Source organism: Danio rerio, chromosome 15 (genome assembly GCF_052040795.2).
Source record: "Danio rerio strain M-AB ecotype USA chromosome 15, GRCz13ab, whole genome shotgun sequence".
NCBI lineage: Eukaryota > Metazoa > Chordata > Actinopteri > Cypriniformes > Danionidae > Danio > Danio rerio.
The window spans coordinates 20,538,578-20,557,103 of record NC_141035.1 but is presented as its reverse complement, the minus strand read 5'-3'; the positions used below and the strand labels follow the sequence as shown (position 1 = coordinate 20,557,103).

Sequence of the window (18,526 nt, the reverse complement as noted above, 5' to 3'; positions counted from 1 at the left end):
TTATGAGTTTCTTTATTCTGATGAAATACAAAGGAAGATATTTTGAAGAATGCTTGTTGCTGGGACCCATTGAGTTCAATATTAGCGAAAAAAAAAGAAATAGTATAGGAGTCAATAGCTCCTTTTACACAGTTATACCGGATAAATGTTTGGAAAATTTCCAGAACTACTTTACTGGTAATTTCAAAAAAGACTGATTCACACATTCATTCCAAAACACCAATGAATTCAGACATCATTAACCAGAAACGACCTCTGTATAGCTGTGCTTGTATTTGTAAACATAGGGTCAGGCTTTTGTTGATGGTTTCACTTTTATATAAAGCTTTAGCATCATAAAGCAGCTTCTGTCCCAGAGACATCCGATAACAGAAGCATGAACTGCAGCTAAATGTTTACACATTTGACTATGTTACAAATTCTGTGGATTGATAAGTGTTGTGAACAACTTCGAAAAAAACATATGCAGGAACACTGTCACATGTTGAGATGTGCATTACTGTATGTGTGTTTGCTAGCGCTTACCGGAGCACTCCTTTAAGTGCACAAGCGTCACACAGCTGAAGCAGAGCTTGAAGGTAAACTATCAGCGGTTTATCATAAGCAAGTAAACGTCTCACGTCATCGTGTTCTAAACTTTCTGGCAATTTTCCTTCTAGGTTCACACAGAGCAGCATTCTGGGAATATACAGGTAATGTTGCAACTTATCCTTACAGAAAATTGCCAGAACTAATTTTCAAAAAGGGCCTGTTCACAAATGATCACTTTCCGTAAAATCCCGGAAAGGTCTGTATGTGTGAAAGGGACAAATGGGCCCCAGTAACCAGCATCTTCATATGCTTTCAGCAGAAGAAAAACCTCAGATAGATTATGAACAAGTGAAAGACAGAATGAAATTTTTGAGTGAACTAACCTTTAATTATAAACAGAACGTCATGTTTTCAGACAATAAACTTATAATTAATGTTTTCTACACACCCAAGTACTTGTGTTTTTCAGAATTCCATAATTACTGAACTGATCTAGCAACAATAACATTAAGATTAAATGTAATACAATTCTTTATATGTGCTTTAATATGCCAAAACAGTAAATGTCATAAAAAAAAAAATAATTTAAGTACTTTAAATGTAAACATTTTGTTTCATGCTAAATTTCAAAATGAGTTTAAAAAGTGTACCTGTTATATTGTATTATGCTATTTGCAAGTGCAGGTTTATTTTAAGTAAACATACTTTTGAAGTACACAACAAGTGCATGCTCAATACGATTACAAGCACTTCTTTTTCCACAGGTACTGCTTATGAAGCAAAAAAGTAGCTTTTTATCAGAAAGTTATGTTACAAATGCTGTTGACTGGGAAATTGTATATACTTACAAACCAATTTTATATAAATATCAGCCTTATCATTATTTGGGACCATATGATAATAAGAGTAGATATATTTCCAAGGATGAAGGTTAATTCAAACGTACCATCTTTGAATATGTATTGCATACTCCAGCATTTTCAGGGAATCTGCGTTCATAAAAGTAATACCAGCTTTGCCCACACACTTCAACATTCACAGTTCCCAGCACGGCTTTCCCATAGGTGTATCTATTAAAAATAAATCTGTCTTTACAAATCACTGAAAAACACATGTGTACTTCATTCATTAGCAAAGACATTTAAAAGAACTCTTACTTTGCACAAACTTTAAGAGGGGCATTGTTGTCCTGAGCAGTTATAACAGATGGAAAATCGATGTTTACCTCATATTTTGGCAGAACTGAAAAACCAAAACAAATATCAACACCTTTACTGTATAAGCTGATCAATATTATTTTTAAAAATAAAAGCTGGAACTGACCATATTCTTTAATTTCAAATTGGTGTGAGATTTGTTGGTTCTTTGCATCCCAGGCAGTGACCATATAGTAACCCTGAGTAGCTTCTGGAGAGATGGAGTGGAACAAGTCCAAAATGCCACTCCTTGTAGACTGATTTAACCATTGACCAATGCGATTTGAGGATGGATCCTAAACACATAATAAGAAAACCTACAGTGACAACTGCACCTAACTGTACTTACAGGCATAATAATTTCAAGCCGTCCTTAGTGTATATGACTTTACTGAGTCATTCTAGGGCCATATATACTTGCAAAATAAAAGAAAGTTTTGCAAAAAAAAAAAAAAATATATATATATATATATATATCAAGCAATAATAATAAATAAAAATCAAGCAGTGCAAAAAAAACTAAAATATCTGCAATTAAAAAAATAAAATTACATTAATATATATATATATATTACGTATTTGCAAAACTTTTTTTATAGCATTGCCTTCACAAATCCAAACGTTACAAGGGAACTTGGGCATTTATGGCAGGCCCAGGCCTACTGGGCTGTAAGGGCCTACTCACACTATGCCATCCGTACCGTGCCCAGGCCCGTTTCCTGGATCGTTTGAGAAGTGTGAGTGCGCTGAATAAGGCTCAAGCACGGTTCACTTGACCGGCCCTGGCCCGGTTGGAAGAGGTGTGCCTGAGTGCGGTTCACTTGGGCTTTGAAAGCAAAAACTGAAACTGAAACTGAAAGCGAGACGTGACTTTTAAGGGGCTTTATATATTTATTAATCATTCTTACTGTGCAGTGAACGCAAACTACCGTAGTTTATTAAAGACGAGAACTCCTCACAGCACGACAGCTGCGCGGCTTCAGCAGACCTCCTCAATCCTGCAGCATGAGAGCTTTATGATTGTTTATGAGCGCCAAAAGTGGCGGATCGGTTCGGCGAAATATCTGACTGCGTGTCACCGCATTCCTAAGCACTGTTTGGCGAAATATTTGACTGCATGTCACTGCATAACAAACGACTGAAACGATATAACTAGAGAAATCTCCACTGCTGCTGAGTAAGAGAGCGCTTCTCATTTAACAGCGTAGCAGCAATGACATAAGCGTGCCGAGGCCCATTTGTGGTGTGAGCGCGGGCCGTCGGGGGAGATGGGAGGGGGGACAAGCGTGCTTTGGCCCGGTTCGAGGCAACTGTACCTAGTGTGAGTACGGCCTAAGACCACCTCAGTGATACTGTGTCTCCAGGTGATGATGTCGCTTAAATAGAGGCAGGTCTGGGCCTGCCGTAAATGCCCAAGTTCCCTTGACTCTGCCCTCTTGTCAAATCAGGGCCACAAAGTAAAAGTTGACTAAAAAGCAAATCAAAATAAGCATTGCAACTGACTGGACGGGTTTTGTGAAGGCAATGCTATAAAAAATAGACTTTATTTAGGCGGGCTGCCCAGGTAACGGCTGCCCTAGTATATTTAGTGACACATTTTTTTTTACCATTATAATCATCCTTTAAAATTTTTTTGTATCCGGCCAATATAGACAAACATCCGCGACAGAGTGATTAAGTAGTGGAAAATCTTCTCTCCTGTTTCATACTGCTCGTTCTGTGTGAGTGAGAACTGTTAACACTTCCACAGGTAATCTCATGCGCTCTGCAGAGACCCACACCTTTTTGCGTCTGGCCGGGGTTTCTAAATCTACTTAAATGTCCAGGATTTGGTTTTGCTTTTGTTTTCTAAGCTGTCGTTAAGAGCGAGAGGGACATTAAATAATTAACTCTTTAATCGAAACGACTCAGAAAACCTTTGCTTTATATTCCAATAGGACGTAACTACTGTACATCTGATTTGGCTGCAGAATATTTGTACACCATAAGAAATCAACTCATTTGTCTTATTTAAATAATTTACACGTTTTATTCTTGTAACTTTTAGAGATATTGTCTGTCTTTATTCCTTTTTCTGTCATTTATTTTCTGTCACATATTTTATTAATTTGATGATGTCAATATATTACATATTTTATACATGCTTTGGCAATACTGTACAGAATGGCATGTCAATAAACCAACCTGAACTTAAATGAGAGATTTTAACTGTCAGTAGGTGCACATGGCTTCTGAATAGCATAAAAGAGAAATAGTGAGTTTTTTATGTATTTATTTTTTAACCCTAACCCCTAAACTATTAAAAAAAGAAAATTAAAACAGATAATAATAAAAAAAATAGTGTTAAAAATCAAATTATGTTTAGTTTGTCGTATATAGTGATCTATTTATGTGCTGTGGGTAAAAGGTGTGTTTGAATCCGGCTACCACCACAAGTATATTTCAAACCTGTGGGAAGCACTGTGGTGATGTATTCTAGTTCAAACAAATACAACTGGGCAAAAATGCAAGCTCTTCTTCTCTTACAGTGGAATCCTCTTACATTTTACTTTTCATGTTTTACTTGCAATCATTCACTTCTGTTTAGTTATCAGCGTTTGTTTCTGCTGATGAAGCATCCGCTGCAATTGTCTTGTGTCATGTCAGTCAGCGATTTGAGTTTATTATTTAATTATTATGAAATATAATTAATATATAGAAATATTTCTGTAACAAAAACACATCAGTCCATGTCCAAAGACATACGTAATGCTCTGGCAGCATATGGGTTAGTCGTATGATGGATTTATGCACTTTTTGGAGCTTAAAAAGGGAAACTATCCATTATACAGCACGGAAGAGCTAAGATAAAATTTAAAACTGCGCCAGCTTTGTTTGTCTGAAGGAAGAGAGTCACATACATAGAGAATGGTTTAAGGGTGATCAAAAACAGGGTATTCGATTTAAGTGAGTAAAGCAATGAACAAATTATGGTGACTTGAAAGATTTTATACCTGAAGTTCCACAGTTTTAAACTGCAAGAGAAAAGCAAGAAAATGATTTCAATTAGACTTAAAAACAACACTAAAATATTGTTCCAGCATTTAAATATATTTTAAGATAAAGTAAATTGAATTTAACTAACCACTTGATTGTAAGGCAAGAACTTGGTATCCAGAGACACAATACGAAATTTAACTGGAGAAGAGAAAATGTGGGACAGAAGATTAACATGTCAGAAATCCAGAAACATTTACAAGCTCAGAATTAGTGAATATGTAATAGTACATTCCAGTTAAAACTTATCATTTGAAAAGAAAAAGTAAAAACCTGTTTGTCCGGGCTTGTAGATAGGTCTGTCAGACTGAATAAAAAGAAGTTTTTGGGGTGGACTAATGAGGATCTGAGTGGTTTTATTCATGAATGTTGACTGTCCTCGGATTGTAACATTGATGGATGCCACAGACTCCACAGTGACTAGTGGGACCTGGAAATTATTAAACAAAACAGGCAAAAAAAAACACCATGAAAATGAAACTCATTCATTCATTCATTCATTCATTCATTCATTCATTCATCATTCATTCATTCATTCATTCATTCATTCATTCATTCATTCATTTTCCTTTAGCTTAGTCCCTTATTTATCAGGGGTCACCACAGTGGAATAAACTGCCAACTATTCCGCATAAATTTTAGGCAGTGGATGTCCTTCCAGCTACAACCCATTAGGAAACACCCATACATTAAAGTTATTCATTCATTAATTTTCCTTCAGCTTTTTTCCTTATTTATTAGGGGTTGCCACAGCGGAATGATCCGCTAATTCATTCATTTATTCATTCATTTTCTTTTTAGCTTAGTCCCTTTATTAATCAGGGGTCACCACAGCGGAATGAACCGCCAACTTATCCAGCTTATGTTTTATGCAGCGGATGCCCTTCCACTCACAATCCATTACTAGGAAACACCCATACATTCAATTTATTGATTTATTCATTTTCTTCAGCTTACTCCCTTACTTAACAGGGGTCACCACAGAGGAATGAACCGCCAACCATTCTGCATATGTTTTATGCAGCACATGCCCTTTCAGCTGCAACCCATTACTGGGAAACACCCATGCATTCAATTTATTCATTCATTCATTTTTCTTCAACTTAGTCCCTTATCAATCAGGGGTTGCCACAGCAGAATGAACCACCAATTATTCCGGCATATGTTTTATGCAGCGGATGACCTTCCAGCCACAACCCATTACTGGGAAACACCCACACACTCGCATTTACACACACTTTTGCCACTTAGTTCATTTAGTTCACCTATAGCGCATGCCTTCATACTGTAGGGGAAATGGAGCACCCAGAGGAAACCCACGCAAACACCGGGAGAACATGCAGACTCCACACAGAAATGCTTCCTGGCCCAGCGGGGACTTGAACAATTGACTTTCTTGCTGTTAGGCCACAGTGCTAACCACTGAGCTACCGTGTCACCTCAATTCAATTTAAATCAAGTTTATTTGTATTCTTACAAAATCAGAAAAAGGTTAAATATCAGTAGGGTGGACAGTACAGATATAATTACATTATATACATGGTTAATCTACAGCAGGAATCACCAGTCTTGGTAATGGAGGGCCGGTGTCTCTGCAGGGTTTAGCTCCAACTTGCCTCAACACACCTGCCTGGGTGTTTCAAGTATACCTAGTAAGACTTTGATTAGCTTGTTCAGGTGTGTTTGATTAGGGTTGGAGCTAAAATCTCTCTGGACACAGGCTCTTCAGGAACAAGTTTGGTGACCCCTGATCTACAGTTAAACGTTATTATGTGCTATTTCAAAAAGGTCATCTGTATTAAGGTAATGCAATATGACTTGAGGTACAATATGACTAGCAAACATTTGTGTTACCTTGTTGTGTCCAACATTAAGTTTATAAGAAATAGTCTGGTGAGAGGAAAGAGTGTTTCCTATCCAGGTAACCCCACATTTAGTAAAAGATCAAGACTGCAAAGACCACTGAAGGTATAATAAATGCTGAAAACATTTAGCTGTTTAACCTATTTATCTTTTTGCCTGCAATGCACCATATTTTGTATCAAAATGAATAGGCTCTTTAAAGTTAATGTCAATTATGTGTTAATACACAGTAATATATCTATCAAAGAGCAGTGATATCTGTAACAGCCTTTTTTTCTATAAGCTATACTAAGTATACTGACCTTAAAAGTTACACATGTGTAGAAATCCCTGGTTATGGAGCGTTGTTGGAGAATGGTCATGTTCTGAACATCAGACCTCAAAGTCACAACTAGAGAAACTGGTTCAGTGGGCTCATGGATCTGTGCACACAATGTCTCCGTGCTGCCAGACACGGCCTGGGAAGTGACTGCCACCAGATATATACTGAAAGAAGACATAACAGAGAGAAATATAGACTCGCAGGTATATTGCATAAATCATAGAATAAAATGCTTTTTTAGCATAACTTTAGAGTTGCACGAGCCTCGGGATGTTTTGAATGAATTCACAGTCGAGGAAGTGACTTTTATTTTAATTGTGCCTGGAATGTTAACATGGTGTCTTTAGAGACCACTGCGCTGACAGTAAAACAACAACAAAAAGTGTGTTTAAAATAGTGTACAAAACTGTGTAAATGTAAGTGACCTTTATTAGATTTAACCAAAAATGTTACTATCTATTTTCATTTACATTTAAAATGATGTTTTTATTTTGTATATTAAGGTTATACACTGGCGACATTATGGCTCAGTGGTTAGCACTGTTGCCTCGCAGCAAGAAGGTTGCTGGTTCGAGCCTCGGCTATGTCAATTGTGGTTTCTGTGTGGAGTTTACATGTTCTCTCTGTGTATATGTGGGTTTCCTCCAGGTGCTCCAGTTTCCCCCATGGTCTAAAGAGATGCACTATAGGTGAATCAAATAATTAAATTGGCTGTAGTGTATGTGTGTGAATGCAAGAGTGTATAAGTGTTTCCCAGTGCTGGGTTGCGGCTGTAAGAGGATCTGCTGCGTAAAACATATGCTGGATAAGTTGGTGGTTTATTCCGCTGTGGCGACCCCTGATTAATGAAAGGACTAAGCTAAAAAGAAAATGAAAGAATAATTGTCTCTTGTTTATTCTAACATAAATATGAGTATATTGTAGATGTGATAAAAAATTAACTATGTTTTATACTGAATTATAATGAAAAATACAATTGAATTAGTTGAAAAGGACAGCATTATTTCAAATAGAAACCTTTGTCTTTTGCAGCAAAAGGTTTAAATATGTTATTTATATTTCTGTAGCATCAGCATATTAGCATATCTATCAGCATAATCAGCCTTAGGACTATAAGAATGATTTCTGAAGGAATCATAAACATCGTTTAATCTTAATTATTACAAATGTTTGACAAGTAGCATAGTTATAGTTATGCATTGTCCGAACTTTGACAAACATTCGTATTACTGTAATATCTTGTTTTATTTTAGTTAGCATTTTCATTATGGGTACTATTTCATGCGCATTGGCTTAGATGTAATAGCTGAAAAGTTAAATCGTTAACAAATAAACTGTTTAAGATGTAAAATTATTATTCCCTGTAATTCTTGCGCCACTATATATATATTTTCAATGGGTAACACTTTACAATAACAGTACATGAATAATGATGTACAGTATTAATATGTAAACTAAACATTACTTTATTATGAATTAATGATGAGTTAAGGTATGCACTAATCATGAATTAACTTTAAGTACAACATGAGTCACATGAGTTCATGTGTGAATAACGACTACCTTAATTACTTGTTAGTACATGTTGTTAATTAATACATTAATTAACATTTACGTTTAGGCTAAATGTAACCAACATGAACTCATGAGCTGTTAATGTATAGTTATGTCATGACTTTACTTGGAGGGGCACATCACTATTAACTCATCCTTAACTACTTATGAACTCCTCTTCATGTTGATGTTGACAGAACACTTTTCTATTGTTATTCAGTGTAAACTCGCTAGTTGGACGTGCATAAGGAGTTCATGAGTAGTTAAGAATCGGTTAATGATGATGTGCCCCTCCAAGTAAAGTCACAACATAATTATACATTAACATATCATGAGTTCATCATGGTTAAATTAAGCATAAACTAATGTGGTAATTCATACATTAATTAACAAACAATCATGAACTAACAAGTAATTAAGGTAGCCATTATTCACACATGAACTCATGTGACTCATGTTGTACTTCATGATTAGTGCATACCTTAACTCATCATTAATTCATAATAAAGTAATGTTTAGTTTACATATTAATAGATCATTATTCATGTACTGTTATTGTAAAGTGTTACCTTTCAATGTATTAAGTGTATAACGTTTGAGTGGAAAAAAGTACTGTACACTTGTCTGAAACCTTTCTTCAGTGTCAACAGTACACACTCGTCTAGTCCTCGACCTGCATCTTTCCTCGTTACTCAACGGTCTGTTATCTGTTATTTGTTAAGATAATAATCTTAAAGAATCTTACGGATCGGTGGCTCCACTTGTTAAGGACCATTGCAGTAGCAGCAACAGCGACAGCGACAGCAGCATCTTGAGCAGTTTCAGTCCTGCACAGGCAAAGAAAACTTCCTCACTGGTCCAGACAATCAAAAGAGCACTTTTATACGCCTCCACTGCCGTTATAAACCAGTTGGGCAACTGGTGTGAGATGATGGATGAATTTTGGATCAATTTGTTTTCCCCTGTGTTGTGTAACAGTTAAATGGACCGTCTTGTCAAATGGATTCTTGTCAGTATGTTACAAAGAGGCTGAATGAAATGAAATTTTGTGTTGTTTGCAAAGATTACTTTGACAAATAAGCTGTATTTATCAAGTTATTTGACAGTTGGGAATTTCTTCCAAATGTTTATCCTATAAGCGTTTTGGATTTATTAAAACAAACAATTTAACTTTATAAGAAAGTGTTATATATATATCATACAAGGTTTAATATTGTGCATCATTTGTTCAACATCCAGTTTAAAACTATTAAATGAAACACAAAAAGGGTGTGAAAATAATCCATGTTTAATATGTATACTAGAACATTCAAAATATCATTCAACTGTTGAAGATGTAACAATAATGTGTAGATTTAAATTCTGCATATAAAAGACTTTTAAAATAATTTCTGGCAAATTATGTAAAGTTGCATTAATTTGTTGGCAGTTAAAGGTGTGAGTGATTGTATTAGTCATTTAATTTGGGATTGTGTATCTTCTTAATTTATCTGGAGTAATAATCTGTGTTTATTTATAAGCACCAAAAGTTTTTAGACATTTCTTAAGAAGTTCCATAATATTCCATATTTGCATCCCATAGAAATAATCACATTTTTTGCATAAACTAAAACATTATATGGTTTGAGGGTAAGATCTTTGTTCCATCTCAGAGCACAAATTAAGATTTGAAATTTTTTTATGAAATATGCACGCTTTCTTTCCCTCCAGCGAAGCAGATTACACATTCAAGCTCCAGAATTGGATGCAAAAGACACCAATTAAACTAATCCATGTGACTCGCTGGTTTAAACATCAATTTTTTATAGAAACAAGTGCTTAGTTTATGCACAAAATAAATTATTTTAAAAACATAAAAATATATTAAATATTGACCTGCAAATCATAGAGTAAAACAAATTTAAGAAATCAAAAAAAAAAAAAAATATTGTAAGAAATAAAAAAAATACAACCTAACCTACAACATTTTAACAAAATTGTATATATTTATGTATTTTTGAAAATGTTATCTAATATTTTTTCCTTACATATAAATTTAGGCTACTAATTTTGAACCATTATTGTAAGTAATTTTGTTAGATTAGCTCATTGGATTAGCTCCAGATATGGCTTCAGTACTGACTTATCTAAGGTATATGCACACATATAATATTGTAAAGCATCTATATAGAAATAATTCATTTAAATGAGAGATTTGTGGGGTGTACTTATATATGCTGAAGAGCACTGTACAGTATTTGGCATTTGGAGGCAGATGTTTTTGAAAATTATTGTGTTTAGCCGTTCTGGGATGCGATTATACAAAATTATTTTGAAGATGGATTTTTGCTTTTGCAGATTTGCTGAAACATTATTGAGATGGTCGGAACATTAAATGAGATCAGATCACTAGTTAGTCCAGTATCACATCATCTGTTGATGCAAAATCATGATTTATACAAAGTGTATGCTGGAATTATGTAAACTTAGTTACTGACTAAATAAAATGACTAGAACAGGGGAGACAAAAAATCTCCTAGGCATCCCTAACTAACGCATTAGAGGTGTGTTAACATGCATAGACGAAGACTTATGTCATAGTATTGAGGTGCAGTTTGTATGTTTCAGTGGACATAAGGGTGTGGAACTCTCACAGGTGTATTTGGAGTAATCTGGGATGTGGTGAGGAAAGCTTTTGTTTAAGTGACACCCCACCTCTATTAAGTGACTGATTACGGTAAATTAATAGGTTGTATCTCTTTCACTTCCTGCAAAACAGGCTGTAAATGGCTTTTAATTATATCTGTTTTGAGGTTGTTTTTGTAATTTAAGTGCCGATCTTGCCATTGCTTTTTTGTGCCAAATCTAATAGCCAGATCTATTAGTCACAAGATTAAATGTGGCAGTGTTGTTTAGCAACCTAGAAAAAAAGTGAAAACTAAACGACCAGGTGACACACACACGTCATTTCACAACAAGGAACAACTTTATGAAAGACCCACCCTCTGGTTAAATAAAACATGTTTAATGTTAACGTTTACTCTATTAAACCTCCACTGGCTACTGTATTTTAGGTGCACCTTCAAAGTACAAGGTTGGACCCCTTTTACCTTCAGAACTGATTTAATGGTTCTAGCATTGTTGTAAACTTTCCTCCTTCATGACACAAATCACCTGTCCAAACACATCCAAGTTACTGGCAAACTGTACACTGAAACAGTGTACCAACTTCCAACCCATATCCAAATGTTTCAGCTGAAATCAAAACTTATTAGACCAAGTAACCTTTTCCAATTTTCTATTGTCCAGTTTAGTTCCTCCAGTGTTTGCCTCAGTTTCCAGCAGTGCCGGTTTGTAGGGTTGAGGTGCCCTGGGTAAGATAAAAAAAAAAAACATTTTAATACTGTAAAAGTGTAAGCTATACATTTTATTAACTGTAACACATATGTAAAGATATTTACTCAGATTTAAACCAAAAACTTTGTAAGTATTGCAATGTCTTGTAATATACAACTAAATAATTTATTATGCATAGCAGAACACATCTTTACTTTGAGCTTGCCTTTCTTTCTCGGCTCTTCTTTTCGTTTTTTTTTTTTTTTTTTCAGCTCCAGAAAGATCCCGTTTGGGTGCCATTTAATTTCATATTAAAATTTGATTAAGATTGTTTAAAATTAGCAATGACATGTGTGATGTTAAATTACTTAAGACTTTAAGACACTTTTCCAGATTTATATCGAATGTGAGCTATTTGGAGAGATGTTTTTTTTTACTTCCCGCAGGTTCTGCTGGTTGCAATTCCCGAATTTTCATCTTAAGCAAATTGTAATGGTTTGTTTTGGTTTAATTTCAAATTTCCCCAACCATCGCAGATCCCGGGGCAACAGATATGCTCCTGGTTGGCTATCCTTTGTCCAATTTACAGAGATATGTGGAACCTGTGTAGGAATACGTTACATCATTCTAGTTCACCCAATAACCGATCGTGGGCTGTGTTATGCAAAATAGAGTGTGGTGCTGCTGGGTATGTTTCTAATATTTTCTGCTTTTATTCATATTGTTGTTGTGTATTTATTATCATTTTCAGCTAATTGATATGTATGAATTATACAGAGCTATTCTTTTAATGAAATGTGGAGGTAGTTTTTTTTTTTCTCACTGTCGTTGTGAATTGTATCGCGTTTAATTGGGATTGTATATGTGCATGGTTCATCATTTATACAGACAAGCTTTTCCTCTGGCCTACATTCACAGTAAATATACAAGAGCGGTGTTCATGGGGCCATACAAGAAGTGCGGGACCCTAGGCGACTGCCTTTATTGCCTGTTGGAAGGGCTGGCACTATTATGGGTCTTTGAAAGTGACCTTCCATGCAGTGTGTAACACAGCTGTGAAGTTAAGTGAAATATCCAGCTAAGGCTTAAATTTAAAAGTGTATGGTGTTGAAAACTATTGATTCATCTATAAAATAGTCGACTCATAGTAGTTTGAATGAATCGCCGCTGTAATGAGACTTTAGCCATGTCGGTGTGACATCAATACGGAACTCAAGCCCCGCCCATGTGTTGTTTGTGCAGATCGGAAAAAAATTGAAACCTGCAGCCCTGCGCACAAACACTGTAGAAAAAAGAGGAAGACAAACACTATAGCCGATCCTAGTTAAATTAAGTCACGAAGACGCTGTGCCCTGAAGTGTGAGGGAAAGTTAGTGTCATTTTCCCTACCCAAAGATGAGGCTGTGAAGAGTCAGTGGTTGAAGTTCACTTTTGCAATAATACCTCAGCATTATAGCCCAAGCCTTGTGCTGTGTTCCCGTCAATTTTCTGAAGAGTGCTCCAGCAATCTACATGCTTACAAAGGAGGATTCATTAGTTTGTTAAAGGAAAGAACAGAAAAGACTATATATGTGACTTTGTCAGAGCTTGACAGGAACTTTACAGTACACAGTTTATGGACCAGTATCTTCCTCCATTTCACTAATGAAAGGAGTGCGATTGAAAGGGTTGCCTCCTTGTTTTCTCTAGCTTGCAAATTATGTAATTAATTGTGTTTTGTTACCTGTAACTGCTTGAAGTGTATCTGGTTAACTCTTTATATTCTCATATCGCGTCTAATGCCACGTAAAAAAATGTGATGCGTACCGAATTGTTTACAGATTTAAATGCGTTTGTGAGCTCAGGTTACACTGCCAATTGTCACTGATATGGCCACCATTAGCTGTTCCTACTACCTGCTGCGGTCAAGGTTCAAAATAAAACCAAAATATGACCCTTTTTAATGCCTATTAGGGGCTCTTTAACAGGAGTGTCACCTTGCTTTTCTTCTTCTGCTGCTGCTGGTCTACAGTTCAGTGTGCTTCAAGGTTTTACGTGTGTTTAGAAAAACTCTTCTGCAGACTTCAGTTAACTAGTGCCTATTTAAGTTATTGTTCTCTTTTTTTCAGCTCATGTGCGCTGTTCTTTCTACTCTGGCCTCTGGCATTGACATTTCACCCACAGAATCTACTGCTCACTGGATATTTTCTCTGTAAAATTGTATTCTCTTAAAATGATAGTATCAGCTGTTCCTGAAATACTCAAACCAGCCCCGTCTGGCACCAACAATCATACCATTTTCAAAGTTACTTAAATCCCACTTTTTGTTCTGTTTTGATGCTTCGGTTGAACATCAGCAGATCATCTTGGCCACATCTGGGATAGTTCATCCAAAAATGTTTAATTTACAGTTAATTTACGCACACTCAAGGAAGCGGCTGGAAGGGCATCCACCACATAAAACATTTGTCAGAGAAACTGGTGGTTCATTCTGCTGTGGTGACCCCCGGTAAATCAGGAACTAAGCTAAAGTGTGAGTGAGTGAGTGAGTGAGTGAGTGAGTGAGTGAGTGAGTGAGTGAGTGAGTGAGTGAGTGAGTGAGTAAGTGAGTGAGTGTAATGTAAAGTAGTTGCTACATCTTGGACAATCACAGGTATAAGAACCATTTTAAGAGCCCCTGTTATACATTTTAAAGAGTCATATTTTGGTTTCAAGGGTCTGCAAAAACAGGCTGATGTGCATGCAAGTCAAAAAATATTTAATTGTCTTATAATATGCATTTATTTTTACCTAATTATCCCAGCGACTCCCATATGATTTGATCAGCGATTCCTTTGTTCCCAAACCCCTCCTTAGAGCAAAGCTAATCTGTGCCGATTGGAGCGATGACAGTCTGTTGCGATTGGTCAACAGCGTTTAGCGTGAGACCGAGTGATATACCCTACGGCTTATCAACAATATTGAAGTAGTCAGAATGCATAATGTATGTGTGAGCATACCTGCCAACACTCCTGTTTTTCCCGGGAGTCTCCTGTATTTCAGACCCATCTTCTGCCACCCTCCAGCTATGATATTTATCCTGGAAAACTCCCTTAATTTCCTCAACCACTGACTTTTCGGTTTTATCTTTGGGTAGAGAAAATAACATTAACTTTTCCCTCACACTTCCAATAATACCCAGCTGAGCACAGCATCTTCATGACTTGTTTCAACAAAAATTTGCTACAGTGTGCGTCTTCCTCTTTTTCTTTGCTACCATTTGCGGGCGGGGTCGCAGGTTTACATTTTTCTAGGTTTGCGTACGCAACAATGGGGCGAGGCTTAAGTTTCATATCAACGTCATATAAACCGAAATAGCTAAAGACTTGTTATCAAGCAGATTCATTTGAAGCACTTAGAATCAACTATTTTATAAATGAATCAATAGTTTTAAACAATGTCCACTTGCAGATGTGAGCCTTAGCTGGATATTTCGCTTCACTTAGAGCTGTTACACACTGGAAGGTCATTTTTTAAAACCTATAATAGGAGCTCTTTAACATTTACAGATAAGAACTAATTTCTTGTCATTTTGCTTCATAAGAGATCAGTGAATCAGTGGAGATTGATTTGGACTTGTTTGTATGTGTTTAATCTGTGTTTGTATGCGCTTATATTTAATCTATATTTAATCTCTAAAATGGATGACTATTGACTTACATTATAAGAATTGTGATGCTGGTGGCACGGTGGCGCAGTGGGTAGCACTGTTACCTCACAGCAAGAAGATCGCTGCTTCAAGTCCAGGTCCAGATTGGCTAATCGGGAACACCGGGAGAATTCCCGGTGGGCCGGTCCATTTTTTGGACGCGAGGGCCGGTGTCCCTAGCTGCTTGCACTCTCAGCAGTTGCACTTTTTCATTTATTTATTTATTTGACCATAACCTCGCTATTGTTATTCATTATTTTGCCGCAGCCCCGCTCTTTTTATTTATTTTCTCGCAGCCCCGTGAGCAAATGCAGCTCGCAGGTTAATGATGATGTGACTAAGTTATCATTCCACCCCAAACAGCGGCAACTTAGTGAATATTAATTAATATTAATGAATATTACACCTGCTCAATGAAAATCAGATGATTCACTACATTAATAAATCTGACATAACTTGATTAGAAATCGATTCTGAACAGTACCATCTTGGTCTAATCATGGTTTACATGTTGCGTTATCACGCCACCAATCCGAGTTTGATCCTAATCAGAATATATAATTTTTTTTCATTTTTAGTGTTGACATATAATACTGATTGGGTTACTTATGTATGGGTACATTTGTGTGTGTGTGTGTGTGTGTGTGTGTGTGTGTGTGTGTGTGTGTGTGTGTGTGTGTGTGTGTGTGTGTTTGTGTGTGTGACGACCAGTCACAAAGGACTGGATATCTATAAAGAATTAATGTTCTCATATTGGTGAAAAAAATTTGAAGTTCTAAAGCAGCTGTGTCCTCGAAAAAGACGTGTTAGTGTCATTTGAAACTGAATTGGAAATAACGTTATTTTAATCTAGTCAGTCGTTGATTGAGGTGGGCCGGTCTAAGGCTTGAAACTCCAGAGCTAAAAAGGAGTCCCACTTCGGCCCTGTTCAAGTCTTAGCTGGGTCTGTTGGCATTTCTGTGTGGAATTTGCATGTTCTCCCCGTGTTCGTGTGGGTTTCCTCCGGGTGCTCCAGTTTCCCCGAAAAGTCCAAAACATGCGCTGGGTGAATTGGGTAAGCTAAATTGTCTGTAGTGATGTGTGTGAATGAGTGTGTATGGATGTTTCCCAGAGATGGGTTTCAGCTGGAAGGGCATCCGCTGCGTACAACATATGCTGGATAAGTTGGTGGTTCATTCCGCTGTGGCGACCCCTGATGAATAAAGCGACTAAGCCGAAAAGAAATTGAATGAATGAATGAATCATGATGACCACAGATTCAGCTAAAAATATTTTTTTATGTTCTACTGAAGACAAAAAAGTCACCTGTTGCTTTGATGACCTGAGTGTGAGAAACTATTAATTTCTGGGCAAAGTATAGCTTTAAATACATTGAGTTGCTGCCATGTGATTGGAAGAATAGATGTGCATGTTAACAAGAAGTTGAACAGGTGTATATAAGTGACTGTGTATAAGGGACTATAATTATAATGCTGAAAAATATATGCCACTTGCTATCAGGTATTTCATATTTTGTTTTCAGGTTTCTTATTGCATTTGGTGTTTATTTTTATTGCATGTTTTTTCGTGTGGTCACTGCAATGAAAAAAATATGAAGCCATGAACATCAGACTCCTCTGATCTTCTAACTCTTAATCCCACACAATGAGATGAAACCTTTCAAACTGGTTGATGTGGATTCGCATTGTTATCAAGTGTTTGCCTTTAATTCCTCTCAACATATTTCAGTGTTATAAAACATATTCTACTTCAAATAAGAACTCTGCTTATAAACGGGGCTAACAATACATGCGCTACTGTATTATTTACAGATACAGATCGATCATTTGATTACTGTATATGTTGTGAGTGTTATTTTCATGCATTGTTCAATTTTTAAATTTGTTTTGTAACAGTTGCATCAGCAAGGAGCAGCTGTGCCATGGCTTCCTTATTAAGGGTATGAACTGGACTGTCAAATACAAGAATATGAAGAAACATTTTTAACGTAAATCTCGGGTTAGGTGTGTTTTTTTCCCAAAATGCATTTTAGCATATATTGCTTACAGGTTGCAGCCTTTGCGTTGAAGTAAAATATAAAAACAGGCATTAAATTGAAGATTAAATTCTTTGAACCCATTATAATCATGTATTGCATGACTTGAGGTCTGTTTTATGCAGTAAATTAAAACTTATTTATCATGTTTGTTTATTGATATTTGCATTCCAGAAATGTGGTGTTCTGAGTGTATGCATCAAAAAAGAGGGCTGAGGGAGGGTTTTGAAGAGGCTGTTTAAAAATTGAGAATAAAAGAGTAAGAATACTGTTAGAGATTGTTCACCCAAAAAATGAAAATTTGTCATCTTGTGGTTATTTAAAAAATAAAAAAACCTACACACTACATTCCTTAGGGTAAACATTAAAAAAAAATATTAACAAACATAACATACTAAAACACAATAAATCCCTATTATAATAATATTGTATGTAAAATTATTATTAATATTATTATTATCAATAGTAATAATAATAATAATAATAATATTATCATCATTATCATCATCGCTTAAAAACCCAATTATAGTCATGTCTGTTTGTCTGATTTAGTTCACTCTTACTTTCTTCAGGCTTCCATAAAAAGCTTTTAAATATTATTTTCATTCATTTTCCTAAATGCTTAATCCCTTAGTCCCTTTATTAATCAGGGTTCGCCACAGCGTAATGAACCGCCAACTTATCCAGCATATATTTTATGCAGCAGATGTCCTTCCTGCTGCAAGCCAGTACTGGGAAACAGCCATACACTATTGCTTTCACACACATACACTACGGCCAAACTAGCTTACTCAATTCACCTATATCGCATGTCTTTGAACTGTGGGGGAAACCGGAGCACCCAGAGGAAACCCACAAGAACACGGGGAAAACATGCAAACTCCACACAGAAATGCCAACTGACTCAGTCGGGGCTCGAACCAGCAACCTTCCTGTATATGTACAGTTGAAGTCTGAATTATTAGCCCCCCTGAATTATTAGAACGTTTAAGGCTTTTTTCCTTGCT

At 36.1% G+C, this 18,526-nt stretch overlaps 1 protein-coding gene across 6 annotated transcripts in view; it reads right to left on the bottom strand.

The window, feature by feature from the left end:
• The window catches only part of a2m1 (alpha-2-macroglobulin 1), a 59,145-nt gene that overhangs the window by 22,884 nt on the left and 17,735 nt on the right, over positions 1-18,526 (bottom strand). For 2 of the 6 annotated variants that reach the window (XM_087282674.1, NM_001446253.1), the window contains 9 exon segments: positions 11,767-11,851; positions 9,248-9,329; positions 6,929-7,112; positions 5,037-5,193; positions 4,852-4,904; positions 4,721-4,741; positions 1,855-2,023; positions 1,689-1,773; positions 1,478-1,601 (listed from right to left, as the gene is read on the bottom strand). In XM_087282674.1, coding sequence (XP_087138800.1) covers positions 1,478-1,601; positions 1,689-1,773; positions 1,855-2,023; positions 4,721-4,741; positions 4,852-4,904; positions 5,037-5,193; positions 6,929-7,112; positions 9,248-9,312 — 858 coding nt within the window. In that variant the 5' untranslated portion in view covers positions 9,313-9,329; positions 11,767-11,851. 6 annotated transcript variants of the gene reach the window in all.